General features: G+C 44.9%; 1 protein-coding gene across 1 annotated transcript in view; it reads right to left on the reverse strand.

Moving 5' to 3' along the window:
- The window catches only part of WWTR1 (WW domain containing transcription regulator 1), a 162,750-nt gene that overhangs the window by 43,997 nt on the left and 95,857 nt on the right, over window positions 1-22,896 (reverse strand). The window contains 1 exon segment of the mRNA XM_078668026.1: window positions 18,053-18,192. Within this exon segment, the coding sequence (XP_078524152.1) occupies window positions 18,053-18,192 (140 nt within the window).

Raw genomic sequence — 22,896 nt, forward strand, 5'->3', positions numbered from 1 at the left:
ACACTCTTACTTTAGAAGGTTAAACAGATAACACCCATGGAAGGGAGGTCCTTTATAGTACTAAAAGTCTATACGAAGCATGAACTCTTGATGCACAGTTTGAGACCAGCATTTAAATGGGCAGTGGAGGTACAGAGCCCTGATTTCCACGCAGCTCCAGTTTGTTGTGGAGACGGTACAGCGACTGGCACGCGCTCTGCTGTCCTGCACGCGCTATCGTTTGTTTCAATCAAGCAGGAAACCCCTAACAATAGGCGCAGCATTCGCGCCCAGGAGTCACAAACACATAATAAGCCATACTTTCCACATCCTGCAATGCAGCGGCCTGAGCCTTTCCTTTGTCTGCGGTGAATGGAATGAGTTTTGGTTCCATGAGCACAGAAGGCTACAGGAAAAGCTGCTGCTGTGTAAACCCCGCAGTTGGACCGGACAGTCAGGGTGGGAAGTTCATGCGCTCACTTTAATAATATCGGACCCTCCGGATGCAGGGAATGAGCACTGGTGTGGTGTGACCTCTGTTGCCTACATACTTTGCTTATGGAAATGAAATATGGCCAGGGCCGGCTTTAGGGCGGTGCGACTGGTGCGGCCGCACTTGGCGCTGACCTGTGGAGGGGCACTGTGACCTCATAGGGGTGCTGTGTTTAGTAATATCTTATGATAGGAGAGATAAGGGGCACTTTTGCAGGTGGTAGGGAGACGTTGGGTCGCCAAAAGTGATGGTCACACTGGGCGCCACCAGCGCTAAAGCCGGCCCTGAAAACATCCCACATATTTACTTACTAAATATAATTTCTCATGGTGGGGAGGGGTCATGTATAGGTAGGCATGTGCTAAATTTCCTTTTTTTCCGGAATTTTCTGAAAAAATTATGCAGAACCCAAATCAAAATGTTGTTGCATCTCCAATGATAATTGAATTCAAGGGCGTACCAAACATTCAAAAGTCACTCGGGAGACCGGTAAGAGGACAGACGGACAGGTTCATGGACCAAATGATGCAGGCCACTTCTGGAACGCTAAATGATCTCATTAAAAAAGTGACCCATAACCACGGTCATGATTGCGACCCATTTCAAGTGCCTGCACCTCACATTCTGGCTATAACCATGCACTAGATTATCATGCTGTTGTAAACATTTTGTGGGCTGTTAGCGATACCAATAACGTAAATTAACAGCTACTTATGCCAAGAAATAAATGCAAAATCCAACTGATCAATATTTTGCTAATTGTTTAAACGTTAACTTCTGAGAGTGCTTCTGTGGAATGTAATATTTCTGTTGGATAAACACGTAACTAACCCTCTTTGTATCATAGTGCTATGTGGGGTAACACAACTCCTATCATAAACATTTAATATGAGAAATTCTGTAATTGTTTTCACTTGGTGTGGAAGTGCGATAACAATTTAATTTTTACCACTGGCATGGGGTCTTGTTGGTTGGAGAAAAGCTGTATTCTGACAAACTACCTAATTATGTTCCAGTATCAGAAGAATCCTAATTATAATGATTGTGTGTTGCGGACAAAAAAAAGTTTAGAGGAAACGTTGCTTGTGGAATTTTTGCCTGAAACGGAATACTGAACATTTTCAATATGCATGGCATCCTCCAGGCAGATTATTCCTAAACAGTGAATTATGTTCTGAGTAAATGTTTTTCGAGTGCATTTTTTAATTCCCTTATGCTCTTTTTTTAATATCTCTACTCCACACTTTTTTTTAAAATATTGAAACAAGGTCAACCCACGCCATACTTCCCCCCCCATTTCCCCTCCCCATATTCCAGCGGTCCTTTTCAACATCTCTTCTCTCTGCATCTCCAGTTGTCTTCCTTCTCTCCCAATAGTTAGCTTGTTGGCCTGTAGGTGGGGTGGGCACTCTTTCTCACTCCCCTTCCAAGTCTGCTGTGTAGCCCCTTGTCCTCTCTCACTTTATTAATGTTGTTTGCAAAATGCTCCTATTACACCCCAAATTCACATGCTGAGCCGTTTCAAAAGTTTCTGTCTAAACTTGCACTTTTTAGGTCGAATCTAGAGCCAGCCCGCATGCGCTGCTCTGCAAGACTTATTGTACAGGAGTAAGGAATAGAAGCCTCGCCCACTCTCCCCCCCCCCCCCATATTTGCCATTGGCCTGTGTCATTGTCCGTCCTTAATGCTGGTTTCTGATTCGCCAATAAGCTTGTTAGTCTCTCTTAGCACCGCCTCCTCTTCATTTGTCACCTCTTATGGCGACTGGCCCCTTTACTTCGGTTGTTACACGGTACGTGCTATTTAGACGGTGAGCACTATTTTCTTTAACCACATGAATGCTACAGCAATTCCCCCTCTGTGCTGCAGATCCTAGATTCCCATTGTTCATGACGAGCTCAGCTCGTCATGAGCACACAAGCAGTGTACTGCATGACGAGCTGAGCTCGTCATGAGCCAGCTCGTCATGAGCTTGGAAGTGGTTAAAAAGGTTCTCCTACTGCAGGCACGACATGCTTTGGTGCCTTCCATCCCCCCACCCTCCCCCGCTGCCCGTGCCTTACCCCCCCATGCCTGTCCTCCTGTTATCTGTGCCTTCTAACCCCCGCCCGCCCGTTGTCTGTGCCGTCTCGCCCTATGTTGTCTGTGCCGTCTCGCCCTATGTTGTCCATGCCTTCTCCCCCCCGCCCTCCCTCCCGTTTTCCGTGTCTTCACCCCCGCCTGCCCGCCCTCCCTGTTGTCCGAGATGCCTACCATTTGCAATACAATACGTATTGCATTGCAAATGCTAGTTATATATCCTGTCTCTCCTTTTCTTCCTCTCTGCTCCAATATATTATACTTCCTGTCTGCATTGCAGTAGACAGAGAAAAAAGACTGGCTCTTTTTAAACTTATTGAAAATTATTTAAGAAATGCAAAAAAAAATTATGTGGACTAGAAACTTAAATGACTCACCACATCTACTTGTTTAGGAAATGTTAGAGCTTTTGAATGTGTCTTTTTACATCCCAGCACCAGATTTTTATACTGGGATGTTTGCCTTTTTCAAGAAATCATTCTGCTTGCCACTTCTTTTTTCTTTGCCCACATCCTTTTTATTTTAAATTGTGTTTCGTGCCTCGTCATCATTTCGGTTCTCTTCCCTCTCACCATCCCCCTCCTCACTGTGACGGTTTCCAAGTGGTGGTGCTGCAAAGGGAACGGTCCACCTTGCCATCCATAGTGCATGGGAGTTTGACCGAGCTGGGGAAAAAAAGTTCTTCACAGTTTTTGCGGAGGAAATTTCACTACAACTGAAAGGCATCATTTTTGCTAGCCTAGGGGAAGGTTTCTCGGAAATGCGGAAAACAGACAGCCCTTTGTTGGCAGCGCCTGTGAGGGGGGAGAGGCTGTGTTTTTTCACGTCGTCGTGTTGTCTGAGCTAGGCTCGGAGTGCAGCCCTCGAAGGCCGGCCTTCCCCTCCGCCTCGGCGGCATGTGTTTTGTATCAGACGGGGTTGCGTGACTTCTAAAGTTGGCCAGTTCACGTGAATTCAAGCGCAGACTGCCGGAAAAACGATCCACAGATGTGCCCAGACGCTCCTGGCACTGAAGCTATGGAAGTCACTGCAACCACGCTGGCACCACCAAGCGAGCTCGTTCCGTCAAAATGTACACCTGTAGGATTCGGCATCTGCAGCTTACACATTTTTTATGGACCGGAAGTTAATCTCTGTATCGTGTATAATGTGTCTGAGCGATCACTTCCTTTATTTATTTCATTTCTTATTTTCATCATCAACTCCGGATTCTCATCTCTCAAAATAGTTTATCATGTCTCTGTTAGATCTACTTTATTATTTTCAACTTTTTCCGTAATTCTCACTTGTTCTTTCTTTATTCACAACTTTTCTTTTATTCATCCTGGTCTTGTTCGTGCACTTTCTTATTTTTTTCTTCATTTTCTTTCCATACTTGTCTTGTATTCGGTTTTTGTAAATGTGTGCTTGTTTATTTGTATCCCCATTTCCCTTGATGCCTGGTTTCACTTACTGTATGAAACTGTTTTGATTCTTCTGTTGTGATAAAACACACAGAGCCCTTCATTTATTGACAATTCACTTCACAGGCCCCTTTTCTCGGAATTACAGGAATTCATCTTCCGGTTCATGGCTCCGTGAGGTTCCTCTCAGTTTAGCATTAGATTCAAAAGACATTCTGGTTTATGTTGGTGAAGGAAGTATACTGCCTGACCAAGGGGAAACGTTTCCACCGGACGAGCTGAGGTCTGAACATGGATTTTGCCTTCTCAGTTTGTAGTTTGAGGCTTTTCCCCCCTAGTGATTCATTCATTCATTCTGATCTTGGGCAGAACTCGAGGAGAGAAAGGTACACTTACCCACAGCAGGATCCCAAGAGCCTTTAACTGTAAATCTTAATTGCTGTATCTTCCTACAATCTACTTAGTTCTTTCTGGAGTTTAGAAACATACACGTACCCTTGAGTTGGAGGTGGGTATTGTGTGTGCATGAGTTTAGATGCTTATACATACCCTTGAGTTTGAGGTGGGTATTGTGTGTGCATGAGTTTAGATGCATACACGTACCCTTAAGTTGGAGGCGGGTATTGTGTGTGCATGGGTTTAGATGCATACACGTACCCTTGAGTTGGAGGTGGGCATTGAGCGTGCATGGGTTTAGATAGATACACCTACTCTTGAGTTGGAGGTGGGTATTGTGCGAGCATGAGTTTAGATGCATACACGTACCCTTGAGTTGGAGGTGGGCATTGTGCGTGCATGGGTTTAGATGCATACACGTACCCTTGAGTTGGAGGTGGGCATTGTGCGTGCATGGGTTTAGATGCATACACGTACCCTTGAGTTGGAGGTGGGTATTGTGTGTGCATGAGTTTAGATGTATACACGTACCCTTGAGTTGGAGGTGGGTATTGTGCGTGCATGGGTTTAGATGCATACACGTACCCTTGAGTTGGAGGTGGGCATTGTGCGTGCATGGGTTTAGATGCATACACATACCCTTGAGTTGGAGGTGGGTATTGTGCGTGCATGAGTTTAGATGCATACACATACCCTTGAGTTGGAGGTGGGTATTGTGCGTGCATGGGTTTAGATGCATACACCTACTCTTGAGTTGGAGGTGGGTATTGTGCGAGCATGAGTTTAGATGCATACACGTACCCTTGAGTTGGAGGTGGGCATTGTGCGTGCATGGGTTTAGATGCATACACGTACCCTTGAGTTGGAGGTGGGCATTGTGCGTGCATGGGTTTAGATGCATACACGTACCCTTGAGTTGGAGGTGGGTATTGTGTGTGCATGAGTTTAGATGTATACACGTACCCTTGAGTTGGAGGTGGGTATTGTGCGTGCATGAGTTTAGATGCATACACATACCCTTGAGTTGGAGGTGGGTATTGTGCGTGCATGAGTTTAGATACATACACCTACTCTTGAGTTGGAGGTGGGCATTGTGCGTGCATGGGTTTAGATGCATACACGTACCCTTGAGTTGGAGGTGGGCATTGTGCGTGCATGGGTTTAGATGCATACACGTACCCTTGAGTTGGAGGTGGGTATTGTGTGTGCATGAGTTTAGATGTATACACGTACCCTTGAGTTGGAGGTGGGTATTGTGCGTGCATGAGTTTAGATACATACACCTACTCTTGAGTTGGAGGTGGGTATTGTGCGAGCATGGGTTTAGATGCATACACGTACCCTTGAGTTGGAGGTGGGCATTGTGTGTGCATGGGTTTAGATGCATACACGTACCCTTGAGTTGGAGGTGGGTATTGTGTGTGCATGAGTTTAGATGTATACACGTACCCTTGAGTTGGAGGTGGGTATTGTGCGTGCATGAGTTTAGATGCATACACATACCCTTGAGTTGGAGGTGGGTATTGTGCGTGCATGAGTTTAGATACATACACCTACTCTTGAGTTGGAGGTGGGCATTGTGCGTGCATGGGTTTAGATGCATACACGTACCCTTGAGTTGGAGGTGGGTATTGTGCGTGCATGGGTTTAGATGCATACACGTACCCTTGAGTTGGAGGTGGGTATTGTGTGTGCATGAGTTTAGATGTATACACGTACCCTTGAGTTGGAGGTGGGTATTGTGTGTGCATGAGTTTAGATGTATACACGTACCCTTGAGTTGGAGGTGGGTATTGTGCGTGCATGAGTTTAGATACATACACCTACTCTTGAGTTGGAGGTGGGTATTGTGCGAGCATGGGTTTAGATGCATACACGTACCCTTGAGTTGGAGGTGGGCATTGTGTGTGCATGGGTTTAGATGCATACACGTACCCTTGAGTTGGAGGTGGGTATTGTGTGTGCATGAGTTTAGATGTATACACGTACCCTTGAGTTGGAGGTGGGTATTGTGCGTGCATGAGTTTAGATGCATACACATACCCTTGAGTTGGAGGTGGGTATTGTGCGTGCATGAGTTTAGATACATACACCTACTCTTGAGTTGGAGGTGGGCATTGTGCGTGCATGGGTTTAGATGCATACACGTACCCTTGAGTTGGAGGTGGGTATTGTGTGTGCATGAGTTTAGATGCATACACATACCCTTGAGTTGGAGGTGGGTATTGTGCGTGCATGAGTTTAGATGCATACACATACCCTTGAGTTGGAGGTGGGTATTGTGCGTGCATGAGTTTAGATACATACACCTACTCTTGAGTTGGAGGTGGGCATTGTGCGTGCATGGGTTTAGATGCATACACGTACCCTTGAGTTGGAGGTGGGCATTGTGCGTGCATGGGTTTAGATGCATACACGTACCCTTGAGTTGGAGGTGGGTATTGTGTGTGCATGAGTTTAGATGTATACACGTACCCTTGAGTTGGAGGTGGGCATTGTGCGTGCATGGGTTTAGATGCATACACGTACCCTTGAGTTGGAGGTGGGTATTGTGTGTGCATGAGTTTAGATGTATACACGTACCCTTGAGTTTGAGGTGGGTATTGTGTGTGCATGAGTTTAGATGCATACACGTACCCTTGAGTTGGAGGTGGGTATTGTGTGTGCATGAGTTTAGATGCATACACGTACCCTTGAGTTGGAGATGGGTATTGCGCGTGCATGGGTTTAGATGTATGCACGTACCCTTGAGTTGGAGGTGGGTATTGTGCGTGCATGGGTTTAGATGCATACACGTACCCTTGAGTTGGAGGTGGGTATTGTGCGTTCATGGGTTTAGATGCATACACGTACCCTTGAGTTAGAGGTGGGTATTGTGCGTGCATGAGTTTAGATACATACACCTACTCTTGAGTTGGAGGTGGGTATTGTGCGAGCATGAGTTTAGGTGCATACACGTACCCTTGAGTTGGAGTAGGGTATTATGTGTGCATGAGTTTAGATACATACATGTACCCTTGAGTTGCAGGTGGGTTTTGTGTGTGCATGCAGCTCGTATCGGGGTTGATCAGTTTTAACCATGATCGTGTGTTAAAGTCATGGGTTTTTTAAATAGCTCCCTGTGACCAGAGACCTCCTGATTGAACATGGAGCCAGAATGGGTGATTGCCAGGTTTTGAAAAGCGTGTGATGGCCGGTGGTTGATGTAAGCACAAAGAGAACAATGCATGTATGGTGGTATTGTGGCAACAAATCTTGAGATATTTGATCTCCTAAATAGAGTGCCAAGTCTGGAGAAAATTGATGATAGTGCCCCTTAGAGCACAATTATTTTCTCTGCTGTGGAGCTGTTTTTTGCTTGCTAAATTTTCCAACTCTGCCATAACTTTCAAATCTGTTGTTGAGATCCAAACATCATCAAGTGCATTGAAGGGAAGCAACCGGACCTTGCTGTTGTGCCCAGAATCTGAATTTTGCTTAACCTTTGGGTGTTATTTATTCATAATAATGAGGGCTCGAAAGTTTACATTAAAATGAACCAAGGAGTTGCACGAAAAATATGGAGTGGTGCTGGACACCTGCATCCCACTTGTTGCAGCTCTTTAACCTCTTCCATGCTCATGACGAGCTGAGCTCGTCATGAGCCACGGCACTCCGGTGCTCATGACGAGCTCAGCTCGTCATGAGCCGTGGAACGCTCGCATGCAGGGATAATTCCTCTGCTGTGCTGAGCGTTCCACGGCAGGTAATGCACCTGTGACGAGCTGAACTCGTCATGAGCACAGGAGCGCCGTGCCTCATGACGAGCTCAGCTCGTCATGAGCATGCGGGCGCTGTGCGCGCCCCCTCCCCCCAACACAGCGGGAAAATGACCCCCGCAGCGAAGGGGCTAACTATGTCTGGGTTGTCAACCTCTTCTTTGTTCCCTCACTTTTATTTCCCTATTGTCTATGCTGTATGACATGTTTCCTCAACCATTAACGCTAAGCGGACAGGTGATACATTCTAGAGTCCAGGACCGGATTGGTGATTAAGAGACTTTAATCCACCTACCCAGGCCACCGCAAAACCCCCATTTCTATGCATTGGGATGAAATGTTAGAGACACTTAAAGCCCTTGATTCACTCAGACCCCCGTGTCGCCAACTGTGCCCACATCACCCGCAACCCCCCCCTTCCCCTATGGCTGATTCGCTTGGAACTGAGTAAAAATCTGTTATAATTTATTGTTGATGCCCAGGGATGTATGTTATTGCTTACTCCACCAGCTGGAGTCTGCTTCCTTTGTTTACAATTGAGACGTGAACACAACTTTTTTCCTAAACCCTACTGTATTGTGTGGACCTATGGACCAGGGAAGGGGGGGGGGCTTGTTGCGTGGATTTTTTCCTCTTTTTAATTCGTTTTGCTTTTTGTTAAGTTTTTTTAGAATATGTGGTTCAATTAAAGAGAAAACCTGAGTTTCACTTATTGCTCCGATGGCTCTGTGTGCACAGTGCCAGATATACCCTTATGTACTACTGCATTGGGACGCTGCTATGTCATGTGCTAAATATCTTACTGAATATGTATATGCATCTGTCAACTGAAAGTCAATAAAAAACTGTGTAAAGAAAAAAGAGACTTGAATCCACCTACACATCACTTTCATCCAATGACAACCCAGATGGTGTGGGTTCTCATATGAAGCCAATCCTACCTGAGCGATCATTGTTTAACATTTTTATTTTCCTATTTTTCTAATGTTTTTTATTATTTCTTTTTCTTTTCCACAAATGTCTACAGCAATTCACGTTTTATCTGTGACACTGTTTCCTTATGAACTAATTCGTTGACTGACTCTTACTGGTAAACCCCTATGTCCCAAGGCAGTCCTTAATTGGCATGTTGCGTGGTTTTCAAAATTAAACCATACAGCCATACTCCAAAAAGGTAGAATGATAAGTGACTCCAAGTTCCATGTACATTTCTCCACCCATCAGGCTGTCTACGCATTTTCTTTATTTTAAAACGTTTCAGACATATTGATGTTTTTGTTTGTTTGAAAATTTCAGCTACGTCATAAAACTTGTTCTAAACAAACTTCAAAAAAAATGTTACATGTCTGAATATTGTTGCCGAATGGGAACGGCAAGAATGTTCAGCAAGGCAACCAATGCAAATGTGGCTGTGGAACAAAAACATAACAAAACAAGCCAGCATAACAGTTTAAACCACTCCAGCATTAACAGCAACAGCGCTGCTACATACTGAGTGGTGTCTAACCTCCCAGTGTGAAGGCCAGGCACTTGGCATCCATTTTTGTGACTCCAAGGTCATGAATGCACAGATTTCTAGTGGTTTGCCTGTTTACACTCTCGGTTACTGTTAAAAGGATGCATTGTTCTTCACATCTCCAGACTGCTGCCAAAAGGCTGTCAGCCAACAGCACAGGCAAGAACAACGAGGGATTACACAATAGCTCTCCAGCAAGCCTTCGCCAGAGAAGCATACATGTAATTTGTAATATATAGAAATGTGAAGCATCACACACAAACACAGGTCAAAAAGTTAAATCTCCTCATTTCCAGAAATCACTGTTCACGCTATCCTGTGCCGTAGGGCTACTTCCAGATATTAGCATTAACCCTTACATTTACACGTCACAACTTAATGCAGATGTGGACGCAAGGGGACTGGTGGAACCGCAGTTGTTCGTCCTGTGCTAGCCTAAAGTACTGGAATCCAGCCCGGGCTTCTTCAACATCACACAGAATCTCAGGCATTGGTTTCAGCTAGCCACCTAATGCCTCACGAGGCGCTGCAGCCAGGTCAATCATATCTCCCCTTGCCTTGGCCAATGTACATACTGGGGAACATCCTTTACAACGCAACTGTTACAACGAAGTACCTTTACGACGCAACTATTACAACGCAACTTTTACAACAAATTGCACTGGGGGGCGCTCTAGGATAGGGCATAGTTTCCAACACCTTCCCTACTATCTACGGGGACTGGAGTTGGAATAGTAAATTAAACTATTCACTATCCAGCGCCCCCCCAACGCAAGTCATTGTAACGACTTGCGTTGTAAAACTTGCGTCGTAAAGGCATGCGTTGTAATGTCATACATACTGATACGTCTAGCTTCAGGCATGGATTACCCTGCACGGAAAAACAAAACGAGATATTGGGGAGTTATTGGACCAGCTCCAGTCTCGGCTGGGCTTCTTTAACATCACGCAGAACCTTAAGGATTGGTCCTACACTTGAGGCTGTGCAGTAGGGGTGCTCCTGTCTCTCCTTGGCCAATGTCTATATCTTAATACGTCAACACCTGGACACCGATTCACCTACATGGATGCAGGGACCTGAATGTGGGGGGTCATAGGATCAGCTCCTCCTCCTCAGTTTTCTCAAGCTGGTAGTGGTCAGTAGAATGTGATACTAGCAAGGCTTCCAAATTCACCAAATGTCATCAATTGGTTGATGGCTTCCACTAACTGATCTAATACATTCTAATCCAACATCAGAACTATTCCTTCGTTCCCTTTGAAAACAACCCTCACCTATTACAATAGTCTGAGTCTGAATGCCGGCGTCAGGTATCTATACAAAATTGCATCTCCCACCACCTGATATTTATTTAAGCGCTTATTTTCCCTACAATCGCACTTTTGAGCAGCATCCATGTATAAGGCTCTGAGCAAATACATATTTGAAGCATTCTGGAAACTGTCTGATTTGGGTCTGCCACATTTAGGAGGACATAGTCCGCATATAATTATTTTCTTTCTTTTAGTTGCGTTTCATTTACCATTATTCATAACAATTGCTTTCACACTAATACTACTACGTTTATTTGGGTCCAGAAATATCCATTTACATGATATGTAACATGATATTTTCACATGCTCAGTGTTGTGAAAGGAAAGTCCATTGCATGGTAGAGGGGCGTGTACCTTTGCCCTGCGTGCCAACTGCACGTGAAACCCGTATCCTGATATTTATTTTGGCCCTGGTGACACGCTAAACTAGAACGCACGACGGTGCAAGGCCAGGTACCTGCCCTGTGATCCGGAGTAGCCCATCAAGCTGGTCTTCATAGTCAGTAGTGGGCTATTGTCCATGCACTGGATGTATGTGAAAAAAACATGGAAGGGGAGTTCCCAAAGGTAAAGGGGAAGATTCCCAACTCTACAGGAAAAGCCGAAAAAGCACCAGCCGAATAATATCAAATATTTCTTTTTATTGACGTAGAAAAATATATCAGTTCAAGAAGATTAATTAATACACAATACATTTCTTTATCATAATTTTGTTTAAAGTATTCATAGAAAACATGTACAAAAAGTATTGTGACAACAGCCTTAGGACAAAAAAAAGGCATAAAAAATTGGCACACAATTCACTCACTCTTCCAATCAGACCAAACTCATACCCATGCCAGTACACACATTCACATTCAAACAAGAACATCCAAGAAAAGCGCATGCACTGGATGTATCACAATGGGTGGTGGTGGTAAAATTTCAATCTATGCTGAGACCATACCTTTTTCCTATGCCAGTGTGAGGGTGGTCTACTGATCCCACTCATCTCAAGTTCAGCTGTAATGTGAAACTCAATCCTTGTCTCAGACATCCAGTTTACATGTCTACTGTGTGTGTATGTGCAGTATGTGTGTAGGACAGTCAGGGCCGGACTAGGAACCGAAACCGGCCCTGGCAAAGTGCTCGGCCGGCCCCACCTCCCCCCGGGGGGTTGGGGGTGCGACCGCACTCTTTGCTAGGGCCGGTTTTTGGCCGATTTTGTAACAGGGCTGTAAAACGGCCCTGTAACAAAACCGGCCCACTGGGGCCTAAAACCGGCCCCCACCCATGCGGCCGATCGGGGGATTGCCCGGTGCCCGCAACGGCCAGTCCGCAGGGCCGGACTGGGAACCAAAACCAGCCCTGGCAAAGTGCTCGGCCGGCCCCCCTCCTCCCCCTGGGGGAGAGGGGGGATGCCACCAAGCTCTTTACCAGGGCCGCTTTTCCGCCGAATTTGTTACAGGGCCGATTTTGCAGCTTTGCTGCAAAAACGGCCCGTCACAAAAACGGCCCCCAGGGGGCCAAAAACGGCCCCCACCCAAGCGGCCGACCGGGGAATTGCCCGGTGCCCGCAACGGCCAGTCCGGGCCTGCCAGTCCGGGCTTGAGGACAGTCAGTCCTCAGACTTTTTAGAACCGCAAACTATTTTTCAGAACACCACATTTTCACGACCCATCTAGCTTTAATGGCGTTGAGGTGGGCAGTGTTTTAAAGTAAGTAAAGCATTGCGCAGCAGCACACTCATTTACAGGCAGCACATTTTCCATTGAAAAGGCCATAAAAGTTGTTCAGACGTACAGTTCCACTGATAAAACTGTACTGAACACAAATGATTGTGTGTGGAAATCGGGTTTTAGTGAATATTTATAATTTGCGCATCACCAAGCAACGTGTCTTGATTTGTTTTGATCTTTTTAAAATTGTTGCTTCTATCACACTTCATAATTACAAAAATTGTGCTTCATTTTTGCTTTTCCAACAGCTCAATGTCTACAGTTAATTTACAGTTTGCTGTTTGTTGCTGACATCCGACAGTCTTTCCGTCCACACTCTACGTACCGCAAGAAAATTGTCGTGTGAACACCCATCCCCATTTGACCTCGGTCTTTGGCAGCTTTATTTAATGCTTAGACTTTCACGCCCCCCCAAGAATCTGTTCGTGACACACAATTTGGGAGGGTGTGTGGTGTGTGGGGTGTCTCTCTCTCTCTCTACACTGGGACAAGTGTGATCCATTTTGGATGCCCCTGGTTAAGCTTAGCATAAGATGGATGATGAGAGCAGATTCCCCCAAGAAAGTTGAAGTGTACTGTCCGCATTTCTGTGGCAGGAGTGTTGAGACAAAGGCACTGAAGTGAGGAGGGTCCCTTAAAAAGTCCAGGAGTCCTTTTTTTAGCAAAAGGCTAATTAGTTATCCCTGGGCTCTGCTATTTGGTAGATGGTCATGGTAAGGGGGGAGACTTTTTTTCTGTTGTACAAGGTGAGGAGGTTTCAAGGCAGTGCCTGCCCTTTTGCCTGTGTCAGATTACTGCTTTAAGAAGGTGATGGCAGCCAGGTGCTGAGAACTCTCACTTCACTGTGCCCATGTTTTAACACTCCTGCTTGGAGATAGCCCCATTGATACCTGTTGTGAGAAATATCACTTTGCGCAAAGGCTGTGTCTGTAGAGAACAGATCGAAAATGACATCTGAAAGGAAAACACCGCAAACCGGCCCTGAAACTTTAGCTAGTGGCTCCACATTCTCTGTGTGGACAATGTATAGAAATGTATATAAAAGTACCTCAAAACCAGTTTTTTCGATGAATCCCAGTGAACATCCAGAAGCTGCGCACCCCCTAGCGCCATGAGACCCTTCTGGTGAGTAGCTGCGCTTTATAAACGCCTGATTGATTGATTGAAAAGTGAGATCCAAACTACCCCACTTGTTCAAGTTCCAAATTGTTCCTGGGCAAGGAACGGGGTGCTCCAAAGAGGTCTGATATGTCACCTGGCGTGGTGTCTGCCCGACAGCCAGTCTCTCAGAAGTGAGCATGCTCCTCGTGTTCCTGGCATCCAGAACACCCAGGCAGAGCCAAGCCAGGTGCATTCAGTGCTGAAAGGGGTCTCCAGAAGAATTTAAAGCACAAAGTACTATAGAGTCAGTTGGCAGGCATGTTTGGACTGCAAGCTGGTGCTGCGAGTGCCCACATGGGATATGAGCAGTCACGTCACTGCTGAATTGGGAGCCAGATAGCCTTGGGAGACTACAACAGCCAAAAACATACTACAGCTGGCTAATTGGCCCGAAGGCTGGAAATAACTCTCCTGGGTACCCATCTTTATTCGGCCATGGAGAGCAACAACTTCTGAAGATGTCATGCTATGGCATCCGATTTGCCATGCTGTTCGCATACGTGTTCCAAAAGGAAGAAGCTGCTGAGGTCCCTGTAGCGAAGTGCTGCTGCTTTGAAGGGCAGGGAGATGGGAGGCGCATACCCCACAACACGATCTGCAACACCAGAGGGCAGGTGAAATCTGGGCTTAGTCTGGAAACAGAATGAGTGAGTGCACCGAGGAAACTGGTGTGAGGAGTTGAGACTCTTTGCCCCAGCTAAAACTTAGGCTGAGAACTACAAAATTGAGTTGTGTATTCAACCAGTGGGGGTAAAAATAAAGTAACCTATGCCCAATTCATGTCTCTACCGGCGGTATACTAGGGACTATGACCATTTGAATAGACAGCACAAGGGAGTATGGTAAAGTGGGGTGTAACGCTTACTGGAGATTGGCATCAGATTTACAACCCTGTATGTAATTGCTATTTCATCTGAACTGTGCAGCACTAGTTCTGATGTGTGATTAATGAACTTTCTTTTTACATAAAAAATAATCACTGGTTTGGGCATTATGTTATTATGTCTGTAGGGTGACTGTTTGTCTCCCACACTCCCACCCGAGGAACCTTTGCCTTCACGCTAGCCTGAGGCTCAAGTGCGCAAAGGGCTGGACTTGGCCCTCTTTGCTAAGCCATAATTGGACAGGCCACAGGACATCAGCAGCAAATCACCTCAGTCGTCGGGGTTCAATTACCCAGTCTGCCAAATGCCCCCCCCCCCCCCGAACACTGTCAGACACTCACTGTTACACAATACTTACAGTCCATGCATTCTTCTTCCTTATACCTGGATAACAGGCATCAATTACAAATTGACACTGGATACTTCTCTAGAGAGGTTTATCCACTTCCATGTAAAATAAAGCAGTTGAAGATTTAATGCTTCCTAGCTTTTCACTCCATCAGTATCTTCATGACTCTAACTAAAGCAATTGATACTTCAATAGTTTCAATGTTTTGTACAAACTACAAACCATTATCCACAGCATGGAAATGCTGCTTCAGGAAGAACAGACACAAATACACCCTCCTTGCAGCAGTGAGCAATGAGAACATCAATAAACACACGTCAATTTTTCTATCTCATCTATGTCACGTTGATGTGGCTTTTCATCATCATGCAGATTGCCCCACGCATCAGGCAGATTCCGTAAGGATATGATTAATACCCTCAGTCTCAATAGGATACAAAATCATTTTACAAAATCAGAGATAGAACAGATATGCATGAATATGCCGTATCCACTTCTTTAAAGAGCGATAGTCCCATACTCTTCGTCGCTCTGTTCAAGATTAAGTTAGGCACTGTATAAGCGTTCAAACTACAGCCATCTTTCCAAATTACTTCAATTTTACTTCCTGAAACTTATACACCAGTTTTGTTCACTTTACAATAATTCATATTAGTCAGCTCAGCAAATGCAGCTAACAAGCAGAGAACCCATTCCGTGCATGGGGCACAAACTACTGTGGAAGCAATAATGTAGTTCTAAGTTCTCCAACATTTCTCTCTACAAAATATTTAAAGGTCCAGTCAAGGGTTTACACTGGAGAGCCATCAAAGAATGAGGGTGTCCTCATATTTCTACTTCAGTGGAAACAAGGGTATTTCCTGAAGCTCTATTGAACCATATCAAGCTATCAAACACCAGTACATCTCTGCGACTAAGTAGATTAAATTACATATCTAAGATCCTGTAAGATCCACCACAATCAACTCGTAGCCATCAATTTGTTTCCCCGACAGTAGTGAGTAGAAGAGTTCAGCTGCCCCTCCAGATCCAGTGGTGTCCAATCTAAAATGTTCAGACCATCTGCATACAAGAACCCGTTGATGACTGAGGAGAGAACAAGCGGACGTCTAACACTTTCGGAAGACTTGCTGTGAACAAGCTGAAAAGTCAGTACGCAGGATACACACGTCCTTCAAAACACTCTCGATCCATGTTTGATATGCACTGAACATTTCTACAAATCTGTGCTTGAGTCCCATTCACAGTGTGCAAAACTCATGTGATACCCAACCGGTCAGGAGACCGGCCCTTCCCTGAAGGCTTTTTAGAGTGTCGGCCTACTCACACTAACCAAGGCGCCCTAGAAGTTTATGACACAAGAGCATAATCACTCTTCCGCTGCACTCAAGCATATCTAAACTAAGCGCCAGAGGGCAGAACACTAATCTATTGTGGTAAGCTTCCGGTCTGATCCAATGGGACTGCCTACTGCCCTTCAATCCAGACCTCTTTGTGGTGCAGCTCTCACTAATGAAGATATTAATCTGTGCTTGGATGGGTCGCCATTTTAAATATCAGAGAAGGGTAATAGATCAGTTTCCAAAGTCCTACCTAGGAGGCATCTATTCTTTGTGTGCTTTTAACCCACAAATGTATCCTCACAGCACTTCACAATAGGGGTGCCACCCCATTAAAAGATTATTTTCAAAGGGCTTTAAATGCCACCAGTCTCAAGAAACCGAGTATCACAGAAATACCAAATGGGCAAAATTCAGTCAAACATCTTTGCTACAGTATCTAATCCTGACAAAGTTGAAAGTGTAAGAAGGGAATACTGTGGAGGTTGGTGTGACAATTGTCAACAGGGCATAGTGTTCTGTTGAGGGAGTAGAATATGGGGTACAGATCCTAAAAGGGTGTTGTGCAAGGCTTAAGGCAACTCACCAGGCAGGGTTACATTATGCAGCTATCGAAGCTCCCCAAACGGTTCACCCGTATATGCAAGAGTGGGCTTAACAAGGCCGAAGACTGGGAGGGAGGCAGGAGAAATGTTCTTTCAGAGCCTTCCTTCTCGCAATACAAACAAAGAATGTTCATTTTGGGGATGCTATCTGTCAGTGCAGCAAGGGTTCCATAACCTAGAACAAGAACCCATGGATCAAGCAATCCAATCTTCACGCCACTGTAGATAACACACGCCTGGCATTTTCAGAGAATTGAGCAAGCAGAATTTGGAAAGTGCATTCAAAGAGTGTTGGACACAAAAGTTGACCAGCTCTTCCTCATGCCAACTCTGGTCAGTTACAGCCAGATGTATGCACTAGCCCTTACATGGCATGTCCCCACCCTCTGCAATACATGAATCCCACGGTAGCAAACCTTCAGCTGTTCAATCAAATATATTAATTAAAAACAACATATTCTTCCTCTTACACTCAGAAGAAATATATTGGGCCATCAAACTCAGATTTACTTTCATTTTCTACTATTATAATTCTGTGATCGGTGACGGAAGTACATACCCAGCATCCAACTATGGATATACAATGGTTTAAACTATTAAGCCTTTTGTAATGGTTTTGGAGTTGGATTATAGGCTCAATAGATTGAAATAGCATTTAGACTTTTTACAAAGTGCCTGTGAGGTAAGTCGACCAACATGGCAGATTCATGTCCTGGGACAGCATTCAAAATCGCAGAATTATAACTCTACAGTTTCCAAATTCTGCTTTTGCCTCTCTGATCCAGCCCATAAAGTTTCATAGGAGGGCTGTTCCTATCAAAAGTGACTTTATTGTCACTTCATACACTCGCGAGAACAGACAGACCAAAAGAGATAAAGAGAATGGTCAAATCTCAAAACTATAAACCTATAGCAGTGTAGTGGTGTAGTAGCTTCAACAGCAAAAGCCATCTCTACATTTAACCAAGTCAGTAAAGCTAAATGTATTTGAAAGCAGACGCTTAGTGCCACCTATCTGGAAAAGAATGATATTACATCATAAATCGAAATGGCTTACCAAGATTGGGCTGCGACATAGCCAGCGATCTCTGTGACATAGTCGTTGAAGGGGCAGGAGGGTGGTGCGTCATCAGGGTCATGGGTTGCTGGGTCATTGTCTTCCGTGGGTCCTGCCATGTCGTGATCTTTTCAATATGGCTGCAAAAAAAGAAGCAGGAGGAGGTTAGGTCACTTCACGGCTGCGCACCAATCGCAAGACTACATTAAGGTCGAAATCACAAAGAAATGTGTTCAGCGATCAGTTATACACATAAAGAGGAGCAAAGTACAGCCTGCAATGCTACCACAAAGGGATGTCCTGAAGTTCCATATTTTACAGAAAAAGCTACATCTAATAAAAAAAAAAAGATTTTGTTTTTTTACAATTTACACAAAAACAAAGAAATATGAAATTGTTTTTAAAGCTCCTTCCATTGTCTCAGCATAACTGTCAGTCTGGCATAGCGTGAATGTTTGCCACACTGGTAAGACAGCTATGTAGGTTAACACCATCCGTGCGGCGCATTTTCCCGCTGTGCGCTGCATTTTTAAAAAAAACGCGGTTCATGACGAGCTCAGCTCGTCATGAGCGTACGAGAGGTGTACCTCATGACGAGCTGAGCTCGTCATGAGCATCGAAGGAGTTAAAGCAACTGTATCAGAGGTCAGATCACAAGCTTGCATCCGATTGCCCAGACCAAGCCTTGCATACTTACAAGGAAACGGAGTACCAGAGAGCTGTGTAAGAGTAACAAGCTATTTACATTGCTATGAATCTGCACAATTGTGGTGAAAAGGGCTAAGGAAAAAAAATAGTAGAACTATTAATAAGAAGCACCGGTGGTGTTGACATCTTTCTGTTTATTGGTCCCTAAAGCACTGAACAGCTGCTAAAGAACATTGCAATGCACTTAAATGATAGCTGGGGCAAGCGCATTGTTTAATATATCTTATAGGCCTGGGTGGAAATCGCATAGTTTAACTCCACGAAACTCCATGGAGTTACAAAGAACCGGCACGAGCTTCCACAGAATTCCACGAATGGACGGAAGAAGGCACATCACGCTGCTTGTGCTGTAAGTTAGCGACGGGAGCTGGTTCGGTACTGAAAATTCAGCGCGAACAGCACCACGTGGCGCGCCAGAAGGCGCAGCTTCTAGAGTTGATGTTCTACTCAAGTAGCAGCTTTCTGACTGCGAACGGTCGTAACCTCCAGCGACTGCCCATGTAGGAGAAATCTCGCCTGTTGTCCTCTTAGCTACCGAAAAACACAATAGGGGACACCAAATCTCAACTTCCAACTTACAGTGGGTTAGCCAAGCGCGAGAAATAACTCTACCACACGTCGGTTGGCAGAATTCGGCCAGAACTCCGCGTTCCTAGCGTAACATGGAGTGGCCAAAACTCTGCCAACGGCGAGTGGAGTATATCGCCCACCTCCAATATATCCCCACTAGCACATATGAGAATGCCAATCGCACAAAAACAAGGGTATTTCTTTGTTTACAGATTTGCTTTTGTGTATGGCAAGAATGGATTGAACAAAAAGTTCAGGAGGAAAAGCGTAAATAAGCTATCAAAGTTTCAGTAAAGATTCGGTTATAACATTCAGAGAAGCTCCTATGTCTAAACAGACCATGTCTGAAACTCAAGCCTGTGCAAATAAGAAGTGGTGACAAATTAATTACTTTGATTCTAACACACAGGTATGTTGATGTGTACGTCCACAACTCCACTTGCACACACACTGAAACACTCCATCCAGGTGCACTGCGATGTACACTGCACCGTCTTTGAACCTTACATGTCTCAACCAGTATCTCCTACATAGGACATACGGCCGCCAAAACCCCTCCAAAAGGATCACTATGGAACTGATGAAAAAGAGAGCACTTTGTGGCCTCGTTAGGGACATGAAGCGCTATGCAATTGCCCCAGGACAATATAATACGATGGAGAAGACAGAAGCCCCACCAGTAAAGATTGGGCCAGAAAGCGGGTCGAGCAAGCCTCTCAGCAAATTGTTCATCTCTGGATCCTTGGTGTATGGAGGTAGAAGAGTGACCTTGAAGAGGAGAGACATCCGAAAGGCAGAGGCTCTGTGGTGAGTGGAAACTGTGTTTTATACAGTCACTCATGGTATCCTAAGGAAGTCTCTAACTGACAGGGCCAACAGGACTGAGGACATTGGGGAACTGATTGGGGTTGGAGGCCAGAAGGGAGTAAAGAAAGGACCAGGAGAGAGGAAAGGTAGTAAGAGGAGACAGAAAAAGACAACACTAAAAGAATGGGAAAAAAATCTGGAAATGAATACAGAAAAAGCGATGAATGAAAGGTAACGGAATGGAAATGACGGTGTAAGAGAACATATAAGGGAAAGGAGAAAAAGTGAGGGAACAAAAAGTGGATATGGAGAAAAACTGGAAACCGAGAGGAAGCGAAAGGAAGTGGGATAAGCACATAGGAGATGGGATGATGAAACGGGAGGGCATAAGAGCAAACAAGAGTAAATATGAGGGAACGGACGAGAGTATGAGAGAAAGGTTGAAAGTTTAGTAGGTGACAGGGGAGAGAAGTGAACAGAAGTGAGTGATGATGGTAACAAGGCAGGGAGGGAGAAGAATAGGCATAAGAGGTGGAGGAAATAACAGATGGAACAATAGAAGTGGCGGGAGAACAGGAAGATCAGAACAATGGAACTTTGAGGAAAGAGGGTATGGGGAACGAGGAATCAGAAGACGGAAGCAGAAAACAGGGAAAGGCAGAAAGGAAATAGAAGAGAGTCATCATGGAAGGGTTGAGACCGGATAGAGAATAGTGGAGAGGGAAGGCGATGAGAGGTAAAAGCAGAACACAAGAAGAAAGAGAGGACCAGTGCAAGAAGGAAGAAGAGAAAGGGAGCGGGGTGCAAGAACATGAGGGCTAAAATAAAAGGCCCATTCACAAATTAAGCCAGTATAATTAAAAGGGTGACCAGGGTTAGATCTGCTTTTAGGAAATAGATCTCTTCATATGAATAGGCAAAGAATTCAGTCGAGGGAGGAAGAAGAAGTAGGGTTCCAAACTGGGCATTAGCCATAGCCACGAACAGACGAAGCAATGTGCACCCAGAACACCACATGCAATTCGGCAAGAAATGCAGCCAGTACAGACACAGGAAAGAGAATGGTACTCGAAAACGGACAGAGTAAGGAGAGATGAAAAACCAAGAAAAGAACAGAAAACTGCTGAAAGAGGGTCTGGCGTAGCGCCTAACCACATCTGTTATTTTAAGAACTTAGTCTTAAAGACACAAGGTTGTCCAAACCCCACTGGACCGGCACACGCTGAATTCAATAAAGCTACATAAGTATCAATGGACGGTGGAAAACTGCCACAGTGACGAAGGAGCACATGGAACAAATTCATTATGTACCTACTGAAGGTGGATTTCACTCGCACAAGATCAATCACTGCTTCTAGCTATTCATAACATTTTACAGAAATGAGAATACCCAACACTCATACTGGACACAAACCAATGCCCGGGTTCACCCAAGGACAGACGCACAGACAGACTTTCTTCTTCTTCGGGCACAGTCACTCAGTGTGTGGAGCGACCTCAGAACCATTGGTTCCAGCATGGAGACCCTATCTATGAAATCAGGTGTGTAACTGCACACCTGTGTGATGCAGGGGAGACTCCCGCCTCCTGGGGCTCCATCTCACGCCAAAGCCTGCGTGTATCCCTGAGGTTTCACGCCAACGTAAAATTGAAGGTTCGCCTGTACAAATTCTACAGGAGGATCTCATTTCTTCACGGAATAAAGGGTTCTCTCTGCAAGCTGCTGCTTTCAATATGGGTCTGGTAATTAAAGTATGAATTATTGTTGCATACAAGTGCTAAAGTTCGTTATTTACATTAGTGAACCAAAACGGTTGTATTCTTAAAGTACAGAAAATGTAAAATACCTTTATAGGATCCGAGCAGAGATTCCTTGCAATAGACAGAAATCTGCTACTAGGTGCAGCTTAAGCTGTGCCAAAGTTATAGTTTTTTTTCTAGGGATGATTTTCCTTTCCTTTAAAGGAAACACTTTCTGGTGCGCTCTGACCACAAGGGAGGTATTTCTACACTTGATCCAACCTGTTGCTCTTTGAGGGCACCCTGCTCATCAAACGTTTGAACATACACCATATACGCGAAACCACTTCTGAAAAATTTAGCGCCTCAATGCCACTTTCTTCTGGCAACACTGCACACTCTTCTCCCAACCCCAACCACAACCCCGTTTAACAGAATAACGTGTCAAAGACAGTGCGTACAGGCGAACACGGCGAAATGCGGCTCAACGGTTGGGGAATTGATGGAATGATCGATGCATTCACTGTGTCTGGGCTAAGGGCTACGAGAAAGCTGCATAGGTTGATTGTACTCTGGAATACGGAGTACAAGAACATCATGGCACATATTGAGAGGCAAACTATGGAAAGGTAAGTGCATACAGGGAGGTATATCGTATTGCATATTTTTTTCGCTTGATATCATGCCAATTAGGCAATACAGGGAGGTTTAGATTTACTCTTTCTAACCTCACATCTATGTACCATGAAGATTTGGATCTAGATATGGAGTTAGCTATGGAAAAGCTACACATACTTTCCTTTCGATATTTTGCCACTTGATGTTCGGTCCATGATGTTAGGGTCCCGCGTTATTCTGCAGTCTATATTGAGGATCCACACCCTTGGGTCTAACACTCTTGTATGTGTGCATGGAATGGAGAAGCTTTGCTAGCAAGTAACAGAGCCCCGTCATACAATAAGAGACTGTGTACAGTAATCATGATCGAAAGGTAACGGTAAAGTCCAGTGTGGGTGGGA

The sequence above is a fragment of the Lissotriton helveticus genome, chromosome 11, assembly GCF_964261635.1.
Source record: "Lissotriton helveticus chromosome 11, aLisHel1.1, whole genome shotgun sequence".
NCBI lineage: Eukaryota > Metazoa > Chordata > Amphibia > Caudata > Salamandridae > Lissotriton > Lissotriton helveticus.